Source organism: Triticum aestivum, chromosome 5A, assembly GCF_018294505.1.
Source record: "Triticum aestivum cultivar Chinese Spring chromosome 5A, IWGSC CS RefSeq v2.1, whole genome shotgun sequence".
In the NCBI taxonomy this organism is placed as follows: Eukaryota; Viridiplantae; Streptophyta; class Magnoliopsida; order Poales; family Poaceae; genus Triticum; species Triticum aestivum.
The window spans coordinates 4,255,976-4,278,716 of record NC_057806.1 but is presented as its reverse complement, the minus strand read 5'-3'; the positions used below and the strand labels follow the sequence as shown (position 1 = coordinate 4,278,716).

Genomic DNA, 22,741 nt, shown 5'->3' with positions numbered 1-22,741 from the left:
TGCCTTGGCTAGCTTCTCCCACACCTCACTCTCACTCCCCAAGCTCACTCACTCACTCAGCCACCCCAAACCCCAGCCACCCACCATGGCCGCCAACCCCGGGAGCGGGACCAAGAAGCTGAGCGGCGGCAATGGGGGCGCCGCGGCCCTCCTCCTCTTCCTCCTCCTCTGCTGCACCGCGTCCATGGCGCTCACTCCGGACGGTACCGCATCCGCCGCGTTCCATTTCCAATCCATCTACTGTGCTGAATAAATCTTCGCTGACGTGACGTGGTGGTCGGTCGCAGGGGAGGCGCTGCTGGAGCTCAAGGTGGCCTTCAACGCCACGGCGGGGCAGCGGCTGGGGAGCTGGCGGGCCGCCGACCCTAACCCCTGCGGCTGGGAGGGCGTCTCCTGCTCCTTCCCGGACCTCAGGGTCCAGTCCATGTACGCTCCTGCCTCCTCCTCCTTCTTCTTCCCCGCTTCCTCCTTCTCCATTTTAGATCAGATTCATTAGACCGAGTAGTGGCATTTTTGGTTTCTCTGGATTGGATTGTTGCGTGGGTGCTCGCTGGCACGGTTCCCCATGCATATGTGTGTGTGTTCCTTCTTGGATTCCTTCCTTGCTTTCTAGCCCCACCCGTGAATGAATGAATAACCTCTCCCTTTGTTTTTTGGGTGTGTGTTTGTGTGGCAGAAATCTGCCCTACATGCAGTTCGGAGGCATCATCTCCCCCAGCATCGGCAGGCTCACCAAGCTGCAGAGACTGTAAGATTTGATTGGTTTCATAGCTTCCCCCACAAACGAAATCCACTCTGTTCAATTTTTCAGAGCTCTGAAACCACCTGTTTTATTGGCCTCACACCCCCTGTTTCCTCTTTCTTCAGAGCTCTGCACCAGAACAGCCTGCACGGCCCCATCCCCGCCGAGATCAGGAACTGCACCGAGCTCAGAGCCATGTACGTATGCCACCAGGATACCATCTACATTTTCTTTATACTACTAGTAGTAGTTCATTGGATTGGATTTGTTTTATTTTGTCTGCTAGATTATCAGTTTGCTGAAATAAAAAAAATGTTGGTGCTCTGATTGTCTGCCTGCATGTTCTTCAGTTACCTGAGAGCCAACTACCTGCAAGGGGGCATCCCTCCGGGGATCGGCGACCTCACTCACCTCACCATCCTGTAGGTTCTTGGCACCACCATGGTCCCCTTTGTTACACATTTGGATGCTCTAATGTGTTGTCAGTCTGATTACGTGTGTCAAATAAAATGCAGGGACCTGTCCAGCAATCTGCTGCGGGGCGCGATACCGGCGACGATCGGAAGCCTAACTCATCTGCGGTTCCTGTAAGTTGATGCTGGTGTGAATCTCCATGGCAGTGTTTACAACTTGAATTGACAAGAATGCTGATGCTGAACTTGATTTCACAATGTAGGAACCTCTCCACCAACTTCTTCTCGGGAGAGATCCCGAATGTCGGCGTCCTCGGAACCTTCAAGAGCAGCTCGTAAGCTTAGCACTGGCCTCATCTCCATCCAGTTTGTGTGCCTTTCTTTTTGATGATGTCGGTACATGTTGCAAATATGAATGAGTGGTATCTTTTACGTAGTTTGTACCACAACCATACAGTACTGGATCAGCCTGTTTTTAATGCTCTGGTGTGTTTCAAATGCTGCAGGTATGTCGGAAATCTGGAGCTTTGTGGGCTGCCCATCCAGAAAGGTTGCCGTGGAACCCTCGGGTTCCCTGCGGTGCTGCCGCACTCTGACCCCCTCTCCTCCTCTGGCAAGTCTTTTAAATTCTAATGCTGCCTTGGCAATGTGGGGACTAATTTTTGAATTTTGCTAGGATCTGTGCCACTGACTGATGTGTTCATTTCTTTTGGTCACAAAACAGGTGTTTCTCCAATCACCAACAATAATAAAACCTCGCACTTTCTGAATGGCGTTGTGATCGGTTCAATGTCAACCATGGCCGTCGCGCTGGTCGCGGTGCTAGGCTTCCTCTGGGTATGCTTGCTGTCCAGGAAGAAGACTGGTGTCAACTATGAGAAAATGGACAAGCAAACTCTCCCAGATGGTAATGAAAAACCGACACCAACTATGTCACTTGATTAAATTTGTCAAGTCTCACTAACTAACTGCGTGATGCCTTGACGACTTAGGTGCAAAGCTTGTGACATACCAGTGGAATCTTCCGTATTCGTCGGGCGAGATCATTAGAAGGCTGGAGCTGCTTGATGAAGAGGATGTGGTTGGTTGTGGCGGGTTTGGTACGGTGTACAAGATGGTGATGGACGACGGCACGGCATTCGCTGTCAAGAGGATTGACCTCAACCGAGAGAGGCGAGACAAGACTTTCGAGAAGGAGCTCGAGATCCTGGGCAGCATTAGGCATATCAACCTTGTCAATCTGCGAGGATACTGCCGGCTCTCCACAGCTAAGCTACTCATATATGATTTCATGGAGCTTGGCAGCTTGGATAGCTACCTCCATGGTAAGGCCCACTATATCTATATATCTCTCAAACATACTAACTAACATTTCATCATTATGGTTGCAATGCCATCTTATGTTGACTGGTGCTTACTCTGCTGTGTTACCATTACCAATGGCAGGAGATGCGCAGGAGGATCAGCCATTGAACTGGAATGCACGTATGAAGATTGCCCTGGGCTCCGCTAGAGGGCTGGCGTATTTGCACCATGATTGCTCGCCGGGGATCGTCCACCGGGACATCAAAGCCAGCAACGTCCTTCTGGACAGATGCTTGGAGCCACGCGTGTCTGATTTCGGCCTCGCGAGGCTGCTGGTAGACAACGAGACCCACGTAACCACCGTCGTGGCGGGTACCTTCGGGTACCTTGCACCAGGTACTCGTTCTCTCTATGCTAGTTCACATTGTAACACATTTGTTAACTAATATTTGTGCATTACTTTGAGGGAAAGATGTCTTGTTAATTCCTGTAAATTCCTTCGACACCATGGAATTGTTGTGTAGCTTATTGTTAAGAAATTTGGCAAGTTCTGGACAATAAATAAGTAGCTTATCTTTTCATCTAATCTGATAAGAGAGGTCATTTTAACTTTGCTGCCAGAGTACCTGCAAAACGGGCACTCGACCGAGAAATCAGACGTGTATAGCTTTGGGGTGCTTTTGCTGGAACTGGTGACCGGAAAGCGGCCTACGGATTCTTGCTTCCTCAGCAAGGGTCTCAACATCGTCGGCTGGGTAAGTAAAGCAGTCTTGTTCCAAAGCTGTAACCAACTCCAAAGAAGCCTCCATCCATGGCCTGGATCCCAAAACAAGACACTCTGATGAATAATCCACTGTGTGATGTCTGAACTTTTGGTTTACTGTGGCAATGCATGCAGCTGAACACGCTGAGCGGTGAGCACCGTCTGGAGGAGATCCTGGACGAGCGGTCGGGCGACGCGGAGGTGGAGGCGGTGGAGGGGATCCTGGACATCGCGGCCATGTGCACGGACGCCGACCCGGGGCAGCGGCCGTCGATGGGGGCGGTGCTCAAGATGCTGGAGGAGGAGATCCTGTCGCCCTGCCTCAGCGAGCTCTACTACGAGCAGCACCTGGAGCTGTGAGCTCTCTGGGCCGGCGAGTGGGTTAGCTAGCGCTAGCATAACAGTGCCTGTTGTGGTAGTGATGCGCATGGCCGACCACCGTGTGTGTAGGATGGACTCAAGTTGGCATCTCTAGACTAGTGTGTGGTTCTTGGGTCAGAACCAATGCAGCAACCGACTGTGCTTTTTGTACATAGGGTTCGGGATCTTTGAACATTTTCTTTCATCCCTTTTTTACGATGCGGTTGCTTCTTCATTTGCTGCGTTTCCCCCCTTTTTCTTTTACCCCCTTTTCCATTTTTCCTTTTCATTTTAGCTGCATTTTGACTGCATTGCCACTTTCTTCATTTTGACTGCAGCTGCTAGTTGGTGGTCTCACCTTTGTCAACAGCTTAATGGTGGTTTAGGAGTAGTACTAGTATCATGCAGTGGCATTAGCCTTTATGATTAGTTTATGAGAGGCCGTGCGTGCGTGCATTAGTTTATTATTGTTAGAGAATCTGTTGCCGATGGAGTGGCTCCAAATATTCCAGCTTTTCTTGGGCGAGCAGGAATCCTGGCTGCTGCACAATGCTCTAAGATTAAATGAGTGGCCACGCTTGGAAAGCCGAGCGAGCCCCTCCTACTCGAAATCGCCATCGCTTTGGAGACAAACTAGTGCAGCTTGCTTCATGGGGCGTGAGATCTGAATGTATGAATGTTGACGCCATGTTCAAGATGGAGAATGCCACTAAGTACATCTTGCTTCTGCTGTTAAAACATCTGCACACCAATCCATTTTCCAATTCCCTCCAACAATAAATCTTCCTTTATCATCTCAGCTCCCGCTGTGCCTCTAAGCATGTCTTGATTGAAAGAAGCATCGACATTTAATTTCACAAAACCTAGAGGGGGTCTCATCCATCCCTCTATTTTATTTGTTGCCTTGGAGGATTGGGCAATAACATAGTTCGTCGTTATAGCACGGGCTCCCATCGAAATTTGGTATGTATCTTGGGTCTTCTCCTGATGGACTAGCGAACGTCTTTCCCATCATAAATACCAGGCTGTTACAGCGGTCAGTTCGCGAACATTCTGTATGCCCACTGTAGATAGCTCATGTTCTGGCATAAAAAGTAGAAATTCAAGTACTGCCTCTCCTGCACGATCGACCGCACATGCTTTTTTAATGGCTTCGTGTAGTCCCAGTTTCTCCCACGCCTCTTTTGCCTTTTGACATAAAAATAATAAGTGTTTAGTATCTTCATGCCCGTTCGAACATGATGGGCAGGTGGGCGAAACTTTCATATGTCTATTAGCAAGTGTAACACGACACGGGAGGGTTCCATGTAAGGTACGCCAAATAAAAATCTTCACTTTTGGTGGACAATATAATTTCCAAATCTTGCTCCAAATAGTATTGACATTTATTCCTCCCATGCCATCTGAGTGTTGCAATTTCCTCCCATGTTGCGTTTTCCATTCCTCCAGATAAGAAGAACGAACCGTGAACAGTCCATTCTTTGTAAAACTCCAAGCTATGAAATCCGACATGTCATACGTGGGGAGAGGGATCATAAGCACCCTCTGGACATCAATTGGCCACAATGTTTGTCTTACCAAATCTTCATCCCAGCAATTGTTGATTGGATCTATAAGATCAACAACTTTTGTTAGAATCTGCCCTTTTCTAGGAGTGATAATTTTCCTATTTGCCCCATTCGGGATCCATGCATCTCTCCAGATATCAATATTCTGTCCATTACCAACTCTTCAAATATAACCTTTTTTGAGAGAATCCACTCCGGCCATAATGCTTTGCCAAGTGAAAGAGGATCCTTTTTTCAGACCCGCATTCATTAAATCTCCATCTGGAAAATATTTAGCTCTCAAAATGGTGGCACATAGGGAATCAGGGTTATCAAGCAGGCGCCACGCTTGTTTGGCTAACAAGGCCAGATTGAAACAATGTATGTCTCGAAAACCCATTCCTCCTTGGTCTTTAGGTAAACACATCTTCCACCATGCCATCCAATGCATTCTCTTCTGATTGTCTTCGTCACCCCACCAAAAATGCGACATCGCGTCAATGATTCCTTTACAAATCTTTTTAGGAATTTTAAAGACGGACATTGCATAAGTTGGGATAGCTTGTACAACCGATTTGAGAAGGATTTCTTTTCCTCCTGCTGATAGCAACTTTTCCTTCCAACCACTGATTTTCATAACAATTCGATCTATTAAGAGTTGGAAACAATCATTTTTGTCCATACCCACATTTGAAGGCAGACCCAAATATTTGTCATTGAGAGCTTCAGTCATAATGTTCAGAATAGTACATATATGTGCCTTATCTTCCACTTTCGTGTTGGAACTAAAATATATACTAGATTTTTCAACACTCACCATTTGCCCTGATGCAACACAATAAGCATCCAAAACTGCTTTCAGCGCCTCCACGTTCATGGAATTAGCTTGCATCAGGATTAATGAATCATCCGCGAATAGGAGATTTGAAATAGATGGGGCATCTCTGCTAACTTTAATTCCGGAAATTGTCGACAACACAACATGCTCTTGTTGCTTCTCCCATTCCTCCTGAATGCTCATTATTATTATCATTTCGACATCCTTGTCGTCTAAATCCGATGAGTCAATGAACTCTTTTGTATATGAATTCGTCAAGGTCCTATCATTTCTTCTGTTTGACTCCTCCTCTACCGACCTTCTCTCTCTGTACCTCTCGATCAAACTCTTGATCGATCATCTTGTAAGCCACGACAACATCCATATAAATACAAGTGCGGCTCGAGAAAAGGGTTTAACGCTTCCCACAATATTTTACAAAGCTATTCATTTTTTGAATATTTGAGAAATAGGACCACCCACAGGATGGATCCGTTGAAGAAGTGGATTGAGCCTAACCGGGCGGCTAATGCTCAAGGGTCTGAGCTTGTCACGGCTAACCTGCTTATAACGCTCAAGGGTCTGGCCTTGTCACTTATATACATACTTTTAAATCGCGGGCGAAATTACCGCTATAGCGGCGCTATCGGGGTTCAGAATCTTCCCCGCGATTTGCTTCCTTCCCAAAGTCATGGGTGATCGCGCCAATTTCGCCGGAGATCGTGACCTTCCTTCCTATAATTTCGCTGCCAATTTCCTTCAGCTAAACTCCTTCGCCCGCGATTTAAAAGTATGCTTATGTCGGGTTTCCTCTGATTGTTCCACATATGCAGGTGGAGCTTTACAAGAGGAACGAGCATCGTAAAATTCCTATGGACGAGCACATATGCAGGTGGAGCTTTACAAGAGGAACGAGCATCGTAAAATTCCTATGGACGAGTTATTTTAAATCATCCGCCCAACATGAGTGCATAAGCAACATTGGAGGGCTGTATAGAAGGACGTTTCATGAAGCTTGCTGCATAGAACTACGATCAAGTTGTCGAAGGTGGTGTCTGAAGCATTCCATTCAAATCCTGGCTCTTGTCCTGTCACGCGAAGGCCTGGAAAATGGATAGCGTACTGTCTTTAGTTTCAGCTGTGATTTAGCAGTTGATGGATATGTTTTGGTTCATTGTTCTGCTTGTAACAATGGTACTAGAAGTGAAGCTGTTTGTGCTTTGTCGGCCGGCGTGCTGGTTTGGCGCTCGGTGATGTGTTGTTATCTTTGTTCCAGACCTCTAAATCATGTGAATCTAGTTTCATTATTAGAAGGGTTAACAGTTAGTAATTTGCTTCGAAATATCTTGTCTGCCGTGCGGTATGTGCCTTTTGTTAGTTGGTATCTTGGCTACTCGTATGCTTCCTTTTCTCTTTGGAATTACATCTTTACTAGTGAATACCGGTTGCTATTTCAACCATTTTTGTATGCTACTCCCTCTGTCCCATAATATAAAAATATTTTTTTTACTTTTTTACTCCACTGGAACCAATGGATGCTTAAGTTGATAAGTAGTTGTCTTTGTTTTAGATTCTAGATGTTCTAACCCATTTCTTTGTTTTGTTGCCACGGAAGAACAAAAAATAATGAGATTAAATAACTTTTCAAGTAAAAAAAAAGTGTCAACCATACCAACTCATGGCTTCAAGTCCTATACAAGAAAATTGTTTCTCACTCCCTCTTCCTTCTTCCCAGGCAATCATCTTTTCCCCCTTCACCTTTTTTCTCACCATCGGACATCGGTGTGTGAGCACTCTTTTCAATCTTGTACTTTTATGTATTATATATACTCCTCCCATTTCATATTAGTTATGGTTGATTTAGTATAAAGTTGCTAGGTCGTACTAGTAATATATTTTTGAGGGAGAAGAAAGACAAAGGATTAAATAAAAGGAGTGCCAAGAACTCATTCAGCTAAGATATAATTTGGTCTCATTCACCTCATATCATTTTTGTTGTTGTAGCCTGTTTTTGTTGTGCAGGCCACACCCATAGTTGCTTCTAGTTTCATTGGGCCACTGGGCTGATTGTTGGTTGTCATTTTTTTTAGATTGTTGATTTGTCTAAAAATTAGCTTGGGCAGTTAAGGAGCGGTGACAGTTAAGTCGTGGGTGCCCCTACATCTCGCATTCAGCAAGACAAGAGGAAGTCTCACAGAAGGTGACTCTCTATTGGGCTGGCCCATCGCACCGCCGATCACAGGCCACAAGACATATTCTCGTTTTTTTTATGTTTTTATGTTTTTTACTTTATTTTTATTCCCAAATATTCTATATTACAATAAATACTTTACATAAAATATTTCAATAAATTTTAATCAAGCATTTAAAAAATGTTAAATGTTAAATGCATATAAATAAATGTTCATTATGTATACAAAAATATACAACATGAAATGTGTATAGAAAAAATGTTGATCATGAACTTGAAAAAGGTTAATCTATGTATTTAAAAAAATGTTCAACAAGTGTTCAAAAAATGTTAAACATGTATATACATTTTTTGACCATGTATTCAAAAGATATTAAACTTGTATTTGAAAAAGAAAACTTAAATGTGTATATAAAAATGTTGACCATGTATTAGAAAATGTTAAACTTTTTTTTGAGCAAACACGGTGGGGAAGGTCCCCACTGTAACTCTATTTTCATTAATATGATGAGGCAATTACATGAGGCTTTACAAGGATGTGTTCAAAGTAAGACCAAATCTACAAGTAATCTAGCCAAGACTGCATTTCTTGTTTCAAGCTAGGTTTTGCCTTTTTGAAGATCATATCAAAGTGTTCCTTGAAACTTGATGTACATAATGCCATGCTCTTTGCTTTGTGATCAAATATGATGCTATTTCTATGTTTCCATAGGCTCCACAAACCTGCAATTAGGCATTCTTTGAAGCAGCTGACATTATTCTGCCTTTTTCCATCCATGAGCATCTCTGTGAGGTCATAGTTTGTGTTCCATCGAAAACTAATGGCCAGCCAAAAATTCTGGCTGAAATCACAACTGAAAAATAGGTGAAGTAGGTATTCATTAGGCTTATCATCACATAATACACATCTACAGGTCTCAAAAAAATGTTAAACTTGTCTTTCGAAAATGTTAAATATGTATAGAAAAATCCAAATGATAAGTGTCACACGTGTGGGACGAAGCACTCCGGCCCTGACATTTTTTACAACTAAAGTTGCAATCCGAAAAGAGAAAACAAACCAAAAAAAGAAAAAAAAACTAAAACTTGCCCTCCGAAAAGAAGTTGCCATGCTTGACTACTAAAGTTGCCATCCTCGCATCACTAAACTTGCCTTCAAAAATATTTTGAGTTGCCATGTGTCCGTGCCACACGTGTGGCACTTATTAGGTTCCTAAAAAAATCTTGACCATGTAATCAAAGAATGATGGAAAAAAATGATCATGTATATAAAAATGTTAGCCAAGCATTAATAGAATGTTTAACAAGTATTTGAAAAATGTTAATCAAGCATTTTTAAAATGTTAAACGTGTTTAGAAAAAATGTTGACCATCTATTCGATATTTTTAATATTGTATTAAAACATGTTAATTAAGCATTTGAAAATGTTAAATGTGCACAGAAAAAAATTGACCATATATTACAAAATGGTAATCTTGTATTTAAAAAGTTTTAATCAAACATTTGAAGGACTTTGAAAGTGTGTATAGGAGAAAAGTTGACCATGTATTAAAAAAATTAATCTTGTATTTGAAAAAGAAAGTTCATCAAGCATTTGAAAAATGTTTAAAATGTGTATATAAAAAGTGTTGACCGGATATTAAAAAAAATTAAATGAGTATTGTAGCAATGTTAAACGTTTATTGGGAAAAATAAAAAAATAAAAAATAAAATAAAAAAATAGAAACAAAGATTTTTTTTGAAAAAAGCATGAAAAAAATGGGAGAAAAATAAATAAAAGAAACACAAGAAACCAAAGGAAAAATAAAATAAAAAAAACAAAGAAACAAATGCAAAAAATAAAAAGTTCAGAGAAGAAAAAAGAAAAGAAACAAAAAAAACATAAAAAGGAAGAAAAAACTCAGAGAAAACCGGTTCGAATCGCCTCGGTCACTCCTCTAGTACTAACCATGAAGGAAAAAACAAAAAGTATAGTGAAAAGACTAAACAATCAATTTTTCAATATATGGTAAGAAGTGAATATTAAGTAAAAATATAGTATATTGGGAAAAGGGAAAAGAGTGGGACAATGTTCTACGGCAACGAGAGCGACATCAGCAGGTGCCAGAACTACTTCGACCTGCTCTGCCAGTGCCGCCGAGGAGGAGGAGGAGGAGGAGCAGGAGGAGCGTCCACCATCGCCTGAGGGTTAACCCTAAGATCGATTATTACAGAGCCCTACGTCTCAGCCAGATTGATAGCCAGATGACCCTACTAGCTTGTTTCCTTCCGGGTCTTCAGTTTCCTCGTATTGCTCATTGACTTGTCAGCCAGTCAGCCGTTCGTCCTTGAATAATAGAGTGAACAAGATATGCCTTATCTTTGTAACAGACCATTTTATAACTCTTTGGTTGTGCCCTACGTGGTAGACCAATGGACCACCGAGAAAAAAAATTGATTTTGGGAAATATTAACGGGCGGTCGTCAGATATTAAGACACTTAATTCCATCGATTGCATCAGCTACCGTTCCATCTAAAGTACGCGTCTTAAGGCTCAAAGCAGCAGCCACGTCACCGCTGTCTTCTCAATCGCTGTGGGTTCTGTTGGTGCGAACGCACACTTTATCCTTTTCTCTACTCTCTCCTGCATACTCATACACCAGGCCATTTCCACTCCGGCAACTGCTGGTTCCCGATCCTACTACCCTTCTCCTCTCCGGCGATCGCTGGTTCCTGAGGCCACCACCCCTCTACTCTCCGGCGACCGGTGCTACCCCGAGGTCACCGGCCATCAAATCCTCGACGACGACATCTGCACGCGCTAGGTTTTACCGCTTTCCATTGCTCGAATTTTGCTCATGTTGCTATTTGGCTTGCATAACAAAGAAATCCTGCTGTTGAGCCAAGGCGCCCTTCATTTGTAGCAGACTAGCCCGCGCCTCCTCCCGCCATCTGACTTCTTCCAGGCGGCCTATAGTAAAGAATGTCATCATCGTTGCAATGCATAAATGGGCTTTCATGTACGTGGAAGAATGAAGATCAATGAAGCAGAACATACCTGCACTTGGCAGGTCATAGGGACATGTCAAACCAAGATTGAGCCCATGTCTTCACATGATTCCCTCTCTTCACCTTGAAGTGGGGGATTAGCACTCTAAGTCCAAAACCTTTGTGCTGGATAGTCCTGCTTGTTTGTGAAGGAAGTGCCACATCAAAGTTGTGTATTAGATCTTTTCACATCACACCACCCTTGTATACATATATTAGGGATACATGCAAGTGGGGATGGATTTCCGACACTCCCTCGCGCGTTTCCGGGCCAAAGCCCTGATCCGTGGGCCACACGACGTCCATCCCTTTGACTAGCTTCAAAAGGGTTTAGACAATGGGGCCTTTCTCTTTGTTTCCATTAGGGTAGGCCATAGGGACATGGAAGAGAAATATTGAGCCCAAGTCTTTAAAAGATTCCCTTTGATCGCCTCGAAGTGCGGGATTCATACTAAAAGTTCACAAGATTCCCTCTCGATAGCTAAATCATATGCCCCTAGCCGAATTCTTATAAGTATTTGTCCTCTTTTTTGTTGCTCAGGGTTCTATGACCAATTATAACACACACAAAAAGGATAGTCCAGATGGAACCACTCCTTTTCAAGAAAAGCTAGGGGGTAGACGATTATGGGCTTATCGAACAGAAGACTCATCAAATCGCTTGAATTATGGTCGGAACAACTTATCTTTTTTGCATGTGGTCCTAATATGGGTACACTACAGGGTGTGAAGATTACAAGGCAATACCACAACTTTAAAGTGGCAAAGTGGCGGTAATTAGAAAGCGAATGTGAAATAAATTGAGGGCATCGAAAGGCGACGAAATCTAGCCAGGAGAGATTGAGTGAGAAAGAGAGGAGAAAGAAATAGAATGCAATAAGTATAACCGCAATGAAAAACCTCAAGTTATTTTTGCACTAAGATAAACTCCCTCCTTTTCGGTTTATAGGGCTTAAATCTAAAGTCTCATCAACCAAGGTAGATGGTGAGTGGAGGAATGTATGTCGTAGTTTACAAAAGTACTCAAACTTTAATCTGCATTAACTACGGTGTATGCATGGATGACCACAAAATGAGTAGTAGGATTGTTACATGCATTGATTGGTTTTTTTTAATCCTTGCATGCACCAATTTATGCACCTCGGAATATGAACATGTGGTGAAAATAAGTGAAAACAAGACTTATAAAATGGAAAAACCAAGAAAATGAGATGAGCCTAATAAACCGGAAAGGAGGGAGTAGTTTTTATAAAAATAGGTAAAAAGCCAAGTGTAATATATCGAGTGGCTTATATTTTGCTATCTTTTGTAAAATGAGATAATTTTGTAATATAAGTCGAGCACCTTTAGGCCCTGTTTGTTTGAGCTTCAGGAACCAGATTCAGCTATGCCGGTGAAGCTGAATCTAGAATATGAAGCAAACAGTAACTTTGAATAAGCTTTACCAGTGAAGCCAACTTTGCTAGTGAAACTGAATCTGGAATCTGAAACAAACAACTATTTCAAATCAGCTTTGCCAGTGAAGCTCAATCTTGATTTGAGTCATTTTTAGTGCAAATTGTTGAAACACCTTTTCGGTTGATATAATTATGTTTAATTCGTAATAAAACTAGTCATGATGGTCTGTCCTTAAAAAAGAAAAAGAAAAGAAAATGGAGTCTGGGACCGTCACGACTCATGAAGCGCGCGGTTTTGCATGCGCGGCACCATGCACTACCATTGTTATTATTAAGTTAGCGAGGATCGATATCGACTGGACCCGACGGATTAATCCATCACCTTGCGGGAGAAGAAAGACAAAATGGACGATAATGTCACCCCCTTGATTAGCGGAGAGATCGCCGCCAGCCAGCCTGCCTGCCTGCGTATAAAAGGGCTGTGCTCTCGTCCGCGCTTGATTACCATCATCATCTGAAAAGGCTGAAACACACAAGCAAACTTTGTCTCCTGCTGATCCGTCCGGCCGGCCGATCGATCGACCATGGGGCGCCGCTCTGGTACGTCTCCGGCCGATCTCCTCTTCTCAGCATCCATCCTACAGACCGAACCATCTGATGCAGTTTTGCTTTACTTGCTATACGAACTTTGTTACGACCTACGCTACGATGATGCATGCATATATGTTGGAGAATACCGGCCAAGATCGTGACTAAATTTTTACTCTCGGCCGCTTGATCAATGCAATGAAATTCGCATGCGTGCAGGAGGAGGCGGCGGTTCCCGCAGTGCGCCACGTCCCGCAGCCCCGGCACCCAAGCCGGCGGCCAAGCCAGCGTCCGCTTCGGCGCCGGCCAAGAACTCGTCCGCGCCGGCGCCGGATAAGAAACCGTCCGCGCTGGCCCCGGCCCAGAGCTCCTTCCTCGGATCCGTTAACGACGGTACGTCGGTGAACCGAAATTCTCAGTCCGGGTGACGATCGATGCGATGGAGGTGATGATTTGATCATTTGATTTGTCGGCCAGGGTTCGGATTTGCCGTCGGGATGAGCATGGCGCGCTCCTTATTGGGCGGGCGCAGAGAGGAGCCGGCGCCCGCCTCTCCCGCCCACGCCGACGCCGACGCCGACGCGTGCGGCATCCACAACCAGGACTTCACCAATGTACGTGCGTTCATTTTTTGCAAGGAATTGGACCAGTTTTTGCCATGATCGATCTAAATCTAATTGTACGTGGATTGATGTGCAGTGCATCTACACGAACGCGAGCGACATCAGCCGGTGCCAGAACTACTTCGACCTCCTCTACCAGTGCCGCCGCGGAGGAGGCGCAGGAGCAGGAGAGGCCTCCACCATCGCCTAAACCCTAAGATCTCGAGATCTAGCTCGTCGACTTATCAGCCAGCCAGTCAGCCGTCCTTGAAGAGTAGAGTCAACAACAAATGAGATAGATAGATAGTCAAGAGTCAGAGAGAGAATGAGACGGATATGTCTGTCTTCGTAAAACATTTGTATCTTGTCTCCATTAGCTCAATGGATCGAAGAACAAATTTGTTCATGCTCTTTGGTTTTGCCATGGGTCGATCGATGAACCAATGGATGAGAGTCAATTTGATTTCTGCATCATTGCAGTAGCGTATGAGGAGATGTGGTTTCGCCAACCAAGACATTAGCGGCTGCCTTTACTTTGGGTCCAGTATGTCCATGACTTCAAGTCCGAAATAAAGGTTCTAACAATAGAATGGGATGGTTGTCGTTGTTATGTTTCCCAAAGACGAAGATGACCGACGGGCAAATGTTGTTGTCGAGGCTATGTCGCGTTCTAAACCGGTTGCAAGTGGAAGTGGGAGGCAATTGCCAAGAGCGCAAGTTTGCATGGAGAATATCTATCTTGCACTATTTGGTTTGCGTAGGCCGGTAGCGTGTATTGATCCATCGCACGTGTGATGCACGCACATATGTACAATATATGACCAACAAGTGTGCATACATACATGGACAAGTGATATATGTTGGTCCACGTAGATAGGGCGCATCTATCAAGTGAACATATTTCACCTCCGATGGATCAGGCTTTGTATACTACGCAAGGGCATAGGCCGATGGATGATCTTCTCAATTTTCTCACGCCTCGGGTACCAGAAGCAATGGATGATCGAAGACACCTGGTGTGGATGGATTTACTGCTAGTTTTTATCAGACACACTGGGATATTCTTTGGGATGACTCAGTGGCGGCCTTGCTGTGGGGTTTGTGAATGGTGGAGTACTGCCATTGGGACTTAACGAAACGGCAATTACTTTAATCACCCATTGCCTTGTATTCGATTCAACAAGGCTACAAGAAACCATTTTAGGGGGATACTTGATGAGGTCATTAGCGAGGAAAAAGTGCCTTGGCTCCTTTGCATTTAATCACAGATAATGTCTTGGTGGCATACGAGAGTGTACATGCCCTTCAGAAGAAGAAGAAATGCAAAAGGACGTTTTGTGCAGTTAAACTCGACATGTTGAAGACTGATAGGGTCGAGCGGCACTATTTGGAGACAATGTTGTATAAATTGGGTTTCACCGAAAGTATTATCCGGGTGATCATGAAGTGTGCCTCCTCTGTCAGGTTTACGGTTAACGTTGATGGAGAACGTTTACATGTCTTTACTCCGTCGGGAGGACTCTGATAGGGAGACCCAATGCCCCAGTATTTATTTCTCACTTGCGCTCGGGGCCTTACTTCACTTCTGAATAACTATGGTGTCAGTTAGGTATAAATGGTACTCAGGTGAGTACCCAATCACGGTGAGTTAATCATCTCCTTTTCTTAGATGATGCCATGATGGTATGATATTTCTCGGTGCAAAAATATAAAGTGTTGACATTTGAACAAAAATCTCCGGATATATGCCGACTGCTCCGGTCGGATGGTAAACTGGGAGAAGAGCTCGATATTTTTTTCAGTCGTAATATTTCGCCCTCGTCAAGAGCGGAGTTGAAATAACGGCTTGGAATTGTTGAGGCCTTTTCTGAAAGATATCTGAGGCTACCCACAACGGTAGGTTAGATAAGTTCTACTTTCGATCACATTAATGGGAGGATCCAAGGGAAAATTGTCGGAGAAAATTTGGGCATGTGTTGGGAGGGAGGCTCTTTCATAGTATGTTATACACACAATTCTTACTCATGGCATGAGTTGTGTTGAGCCAGCAAAGATGGCTTGCAATAATATATTGTCTTAGTCGTGGTGGGGATCTAGAGTTCGATGGCGCGTCCGGGATGTTGTCCCGGTTTGATTCGTTCAACGACAATGGCTTCACTTATGGTGAGCCACCTTGGAGGTCCACAAAGCTGCATATGAGTGATGGAGCCGCATCGAGCTCGGGGTGAGGAGGTGATCCGTAAATCTTTTCTTCGGTGGCTGCTGTGGTGGGGCCGGAGGCAGGTGACGAACATTGGTGTTAAGCTTAGAGATGTTCTACTATCTTTTTAGTTTTGTCATGTCGGTCCTTATGTAACTTGTACTTTAATCTTTATGCTATGAATGAGACACGTATTACCATACAAAAAATGCCAAGAAACAAAGATAGAAACATGAACGCGAGTCATTTTTCCCCATGGGAGGCGACTAAAACCCTAGTCGCCGCCAACGAGTTCCTCCCGACGCCTTCCTCCGGCGGCTCCCCTCCACCAACGACCTCGGTCATCGGTGGTGAGGGACTCGCCGGATCTATGAGTGTGAGTCGTGTAGCTTTAGGTTAGACCTTAGTAGTTTAGGTTTATGGGTCATCCATCGTCTTGGCTTCGGCGGTGGCGATGACGACGATGAATAAAGAAGCTTTAGATTCTTCCCCAATGAGGCGATTGATTCATGGTTGAGGATGGATTTAGAAACCCGTCTCCTCAAGCAAGAATGACATGGGGGAACAGAGATATAAATAAAACACATATTACCATAAAAAACAGAGATAGAAACGGAACGAAAAACAAGGAATCTGATAGCACATGATAAATCAAACATTTTTTTAATACAGTATATACGTACATGCTCATATATATGCACATACACTCAGTTATATGAACACACATATGCACACCATACCCCTATAAACACCTTTGAGAGAAAAAATTGCCGTGTATTGTCAACTAACTTGTCATCATCTACTGTATCTAAATAGCTAGCCCCCACTACTAAGAATTCTCTAGCTTCTCCTTGAGCCACATCATCCTAATTATTTTAGCCGTGTACTACTAGATTAGTCTACGATAGCCATCAGATATACACTAGGGAACCGCAGTACCAAGCTCATGCATGCATGCATGCATGCAATGGCACTGGTAACTGACGCCTAAACATGCAAAGGTCGCCATTTATTGTGTCCAAGCCATACACTTGATATATGTGATCACATTGGCTGCCTTGATGTAGGCTTATTGGTCGTGACAAAATTTATTGTTCTATTTAGTACCAAGTAACATATTTATACAAATAGCAGGTTTTTTTTGAGGGAATATACAAATAGAAGGTTATTTTCACTACTGTTGGTAATGTTTTTTTTTATGTTCCCGTTGTGTGTCATAACTATTGTCTCCTCAACTGTGCCTTCTGTCCTTATTAGAGCCCTACCTACAGCCATCTTCGATATGTGGAGATCCTTTTATCACAAACTAGCTGAGTGCCCGTGCGTTGTCAAGGAACATAAATTTAAACATCGCTCACCATTGTTATTCGTCTCCAATGTTGATCCAACCTTGCTAGTTGCTCGCTGTTATCTACTAACCCACTTGAAGCCCTGACAACCCCTCCTGCTTAAAGCGCTCACCCCACAAAATAGTATGATACCTTCTTCCCTATACAATGTACTCCCTCCGTTTCAAAATAAGTGTCGGTTTAAATTTGAACTAAAACCCAACGTTTATTTTGAACGGAAAGAGTACTACTAAACCAAGTACATGTGACTCAAACTTGAATTCTAGATATACATACTTATCATCACGAGTTAAAAAAGTATCCCTATGTTGTTAATCAAATCTCGTATAGCTTGAGGGATATTGGTCACCAAGAGAAAAATGTCCGCACAGTGCCAGAAAACAATAAATTTAGGCGTAGAGATCTTGAGTCAGAAAAAAAATCAAGAATTTATGTGTCGTATGTTGCTTATTACTATAGTGTGACAAATATCAAACCACCAAACCAACGTACATAGTGAAGTTTCTGAAGCTTGACATATTATAATCAAATCAAATTATCTCAACTGTAGTAATGCAGCATATATCTTTGCCATGATGCTTCCTTGATAGTCTTGTTCAAAAACAATTTTCTCTCTAAAATCTACCAAAGTAGCCTGATAGACAAGCAAGTAGCAAGTAAGCAAATATTAAAAAAATACACATATCCACATCAAAGGAAGCATCACTGCCTCCACATAACTAAATAAGAATCCTATCAAGCAGGTGCATCTGATATATCCATCTTCAATCTATGTTTTCTTCCAACTAAATAGCTCCAAGTAAACCACTATAATTGTAATCCCAGAAGCTTTACTATTGATAAAAGCATATGAAACAACAAGTGCAAATGACAGATGAGTTATCGCTCCACGCTAACTATAGACATGTACTCTGTTGTAAAAAAAAAGAACTACTGCAGAGATGTACTCTACATAATAGTATTCAAGGCGAATCCTTATCCATGCCAAAAGGAAAAAAATAGAAGAGGCTCAGCAGTCTGGAATACATTTAGAAAAGGTTCTCCTTAACGACAGAACACGATTCATGGTAGTATCCATTAGGAATCCTACATAGCTACTACGACTCAACGACTTGCAAAACCAGATTGATTAACAATTCACATGACTGATGCTTGTCCTAGTCCTTACTCTGCACCTAGTAGCAGTGGTCACACCAAACAGACTGTAAAATCATTTGATGGAAAAACCTCACCTCGTCGGCGGCCGCAGAATCACTGGAGCAAATCCACCTACTAAGTAAGAAAAATACAAATAAACATACATGCTCTATCTCTCCAACAGATGCGCAGCTTACCGCACCACATTCATGCCGGCCCAGAGCTGCAGACCTGTATTGATGTCACGCAATGTGACCGGATGGGAGGGCGGTGCTGACCGCCGGGATCAGACCAACAACACTGCTTCAATGCAAATGCATCGTCCCAAGAAGGCAACTCCGGTCGATTCGCTATATTGATGCAGGCTGACTGTCAATTCACCTGGTTTCTCCATGGGTTTTTTAAAGGACATCTCAAATTAAAAACTGATTTCATCTTATTGCCATGTATGATAGATTTTCCACCGCAGAGAGAGAGAGAGAGAGAGAGAGAGAGAGAGAGAGAGAGAGAGAGAGAGAGAGAGAGAGAGAGAGAGAGAGAGAGAGAGGTGTAGAGTACAAATTTATTTAGAGAAACTGAGTGTTATTCAAGTGGCAATATACATCAAGAAACAAAAACTGGAGCATACTACTCAGAGGAAGAGACATATATACATCAAAACTATGTAGCATGTGCATATAAACTTATGTCCAGAAAGGAGTTGGATTAAGATTTTGGTATATGAAATCAATCTGGATGACATTGAGGCAAATCCAAAAACACCAAGAGAACATGAAACTGATATTCTTCAAAACACAATTAGCCAACATCTATCATGGTCCCCATTATGGGATAATCAAAATTACCTCCCAGGATTCTTCCCTTGCCCTGCTGATTCCCACCTTGTAAGGCACTGTGTGATCTGAATTTGGATGTATATACAACCACCTTGATCTGAATAAAGAAAGCGAGGTTGATGAAAACTTCAAAAGAAAAGCATACATAACACGGAATGAGAGGATGATGGGTCTGAGCTAGATATGTTGAGTCTACAATGCAGTGCTAGATCCAATAGATTTTCCTGTCATGGTAGGTAAATATTTTGGAAGTAATGTGGTCTAGCAGGTAAGCTAAATATTACCTGGATCCCAACCTCCAAGTAGGATGTAATTATTCAATAGACGGATTAAAAATATATTCAGCTAGCGTAGAGGCATCAAACCAAGTGTTCCTTCAAACATTTAAGCTGCACCATTACACAAGTACTGTTGGCCTCTCATCCCACAATCCAATAAAAGCAAATTACCTGCAGGTGTACAACACGCTATCTTCAGATTCCTAGCAAGAACCCTGCAAGGTACACAGTGGCGGTGTACGTCATTGCAGAGCATGCATTCTCTCGTCACTTTTGCGCTTGGCTCGTTTGACCGCTGGGAGAGCTCGACCGGGTAGCCTAGCCTACTGCTAAAGTTGTTTCTTCCGCGCAGTCAAGGAGGAGGAGGAGGAGGCCACGAAGGTCACCAACTTCGCAATCAGCTATTACGACTTACGACGTGGACAAGATCATGGCGAGCAGCACACTCCTCCCGGCCAGCCAGGTACGGTACACGAAGTGCGGCCCCGACGAGAGTGCTGGTGTGGCCGACGCCGCGGCCACTCTCGTGCAGGGGGCGGCAGCACCGCGGACTACTCATCACACCGAGGAGGGCCTGCCTTCAGAGAGGAGAAGGGAGACCGTGGAGGCTAGATGGCGACCATACAGGCTTCACGGCGGCGGATCGAGAGGGCAGAGCGGCGAGACCGTACAGGCGAGAGATGTGATCGGAAGCGAGGGGCTGGGGAGACCAGGCGTGGGACGTGCGATCGTGGGATGCAGAGTTGCTTCTACACTTGAGTGCTTCTGTTTAATCTCAAGCGAAGTTCCCCATGGAAATAAATTAAATGTGCAATATTAATAACATAGGATGTATTTAGGGCACATCTAGATGTGCTCTAGTTATTGCACATCTAAATGAGTGAATCAAACATAAAGAGAAAAAGAAAATATCCACACGAATCTCGACGTAAGATCAATGGCATAAAACTTAGATGTACGATACTTATGACACATCTAGATGTGCTTTAGCAAAACTGAATAACATATTATTTCATACTTCCTTCGTACCAAAATAAATATTATTAGTACAAAGTAGTATTAAAGTTGAAACATTTATTTTGTGACGGAGTGAGTATATTGCCACGACTACACCAATTACATTATTAAATTAATTTTCATTCTTAATCCACCAAGTCTCTAAAATTTGTCAAGAATTCCTGCAGCAACGCGCGGAGTATCTTCTAGTTGTGTCAATAGGATTGCCATCGAAAACGTTTAATTTGCATGTGCTTGTACCTTACAGTGAGTAGTAGAATTGCTATCCTTTTATTAGTAGAATTGCCATAAAAAAACCCTTTGATTTAAAAGTAGATGTGACATCTTTAGAAAACATCTACGTAGATGTGAATTAGACAAACCGTTCGATTTAACATGTGCTCGTACCTTACGGTCAAGTACTTGTCATTTCCCAAAAACGAAGATAGAAACGGATGGATCCATCAACGGTTTTCTCGGGATCGATTCAGATTCGTCACCGTCACCGGCTACCAACCAAGAGCGTCAATCCATCTAAAATCTAATCTGACCTCTCCGGCCAACCGCACCGCCTCGCATCGCCGGCCGGCCATGGGACGCAGAGGAGGAGGAGGAGGAGGAGGAGGAGGAGGAGGGGGTTTCCGGTCCGCGCCTCGCGTTAGGACCCCGCCCACCAAGCCGGCACCCAAGGCCCCGGCTACTGTAACGGCATTCGCCGGCGGCCACAACAACGTCATGTCGGCCCTGGCGTATAACATCGTCGACGGTTCGTTTGATTTTTGTAGTCGTCCGCATTCGTCTACATCAGGATTGATGGATAGAGAACGGATTCTGGTGTTCTGACGTACGTGCTTGCATTGCAGGCATCACCTGGGGCGCCGGCAACGCCATGGGCCACAGGTTCGTCGAGTTCTTCGCCGGGCCGCGCACCATCCAGGTCGTCCCTCGACTCGTGCGGCGCCCACAACAAGGCCTTCGCCGACGTACGTACTCATCTTTCTTCTGGTATCTAGTAGGTATATCTATTTGTATGATGACAGCCAAGAGTTTCAATTGATTGTTTGGTGCGTGCAGTGCCTCAACCACTCCCGGAGCTACATCGGCCGGTGCCAGTTCTACCTTGACTTGCTCAATCAGTGCCGCCGCGGCTCCAGCAACGCCGGCCTCGCCACCGCAACCACCATCGCTTAGACATCGGCTCAACCGGTCGGCTAGTTTTTAGTTCATATCTGTTTATCTACCAAGATTAATTCCTGTTGCCAGTCATGGTATTTGTAGTAGTGCTAGACATCTCGTGGACTTATCGTCTCAAGTCTCTCCTCGTCTCCTTGAATGAATGAATGATTACTTAGAGATTGATTCATATGCTCTGTTTTTACTTAGAGATTGATTGATGCCAATGGGAAGCTGCCGACATGGCCATGCTCCACCTACACAACATATTGGTTATTTTGTCGGCCGGCAGTGGCGGAGCCAGGATTAGTGCAAGCCCCGGGCCCAAAAAAAATTAGGATGAGGGAAAAACTTAGCGTCCATAAGGCTGCAACTACCTCAAAAAACACCCCATACGAGAACATACACAATATGGCTCAATTGCACAATAATATTAGGTATCAAACTTAATGCTTAACAATACAATAAAATGGATAAAACACAACAAATAAAACGGCATGGGATACAAAAGAGTACCTAGTCAATGTTGTGCTTCTTTGCTGCCACCCGTAACCTGATCAACAGTTAAAGAAGAACCAACACCTTCAAAACATGAAAAACATAGTTTCATAAGAGAAGGCATAAAATGAAGTGAAATAACTAACATTGGTAAATGAGTACCAAATCAGTGGGTTGCTTGAAGTCGAAGGCTGTGATGTTGATTCAGTGTCTTCAGGCCCTTGATTCCCCTGAGCTGAAATCCAGGCGTAGACACCTTCTGTGCAGGTGACCGACCAAAGAAAATATTTTCTTCTTCTACTTCTACAAACATGAAATATGATTGACACAAAAATGAATCAATATCGACTTCAGCAATTCACACCTGCCAATACATATATGCAGAATTTTCAATTAAAATTTATTTAGTTGAATTCAACAGTTCACATGCCAATAGAGTAGTAGACGTACACAAGCAAAGTATGGAGGACTCAATTAACTTGTACAGTTGTACTGAAACAATTAAGTCACCTTGTTTTAC

General features: G+C 43.6%; 2 protein-coding genes across 3 annotated transcripts; both read left to right on the top strand.

The window, feature by feature from the left end:
* LOC123101942 (LRR receptor-like serine/threonine-protein kinase FEI 1) lies at positions 1 to 3,818 on the top strand. 2 transcript variants are annotated; one of them, XM_044523188.1, is made up of 13 exons: positions 1 to 203; positions 288 to 426; positions 677 to 748; positions 868 to 939; positions 1,093 to 1,164; positions 1,258 to 1,329; positions 1,419 to 1,490; positions 1,662 to 1,768; positions 1,880 to 2,062; positions 2,148 to 2,480; positions 2,602 to 2,856; positions 3,082 to 3,215; positions 3,359 to 3,818. In XM_044523188.1, the coding sequence occupies exons 1-13, from the start codon at positions 86 to 88 to the stop codon at positions 3,581 to 3,583; spliced, it is 1,854 nt and encodes a 617-aa protein (XP_044379123.1). In that variant the 5' UTR covers positions 1 to 85; the 3' UTR covers positions 3,584 to 3,818. The 2 variants fall into 2 exon arrangements, with proteins under 2 accessions (XP_044379123.1, XP_044379122.1); XM_044523187.1 differs by having other exon boundaries at positions 3,347 to 3,818.
* A 9,204-nt stretch (positions 3,819 to 13,022) lies between these two features.
* On the top strand, positions 13,023 to 14,167 carry LOC123106272 (coiled-coil-helix-coiled-coil-helix domain-containing protein 10, mitochondrial). Its single transcript, XM_044528478.1, has 4 exons — positions 13,023 to 13,164; positions 13,372 to 13,545; positions 13,630 to 13,766; positions 13,852 to 14,167. Exons 1-4 carry the CDS (start codon positions 13,149 to 13,151, stop codon positions 13,963 to 13,965), a joined length of 441 nt encoding a protein of 146 aa, XP_044384413.1. The 5' UTR covers positions 13,023 to 13,148; the 3' UTR covers positions 13,966 to 14,167.
* The last annotated feature ends 8,574 nt before the right edge of the window (positions 14,168 to 22,741 follow it).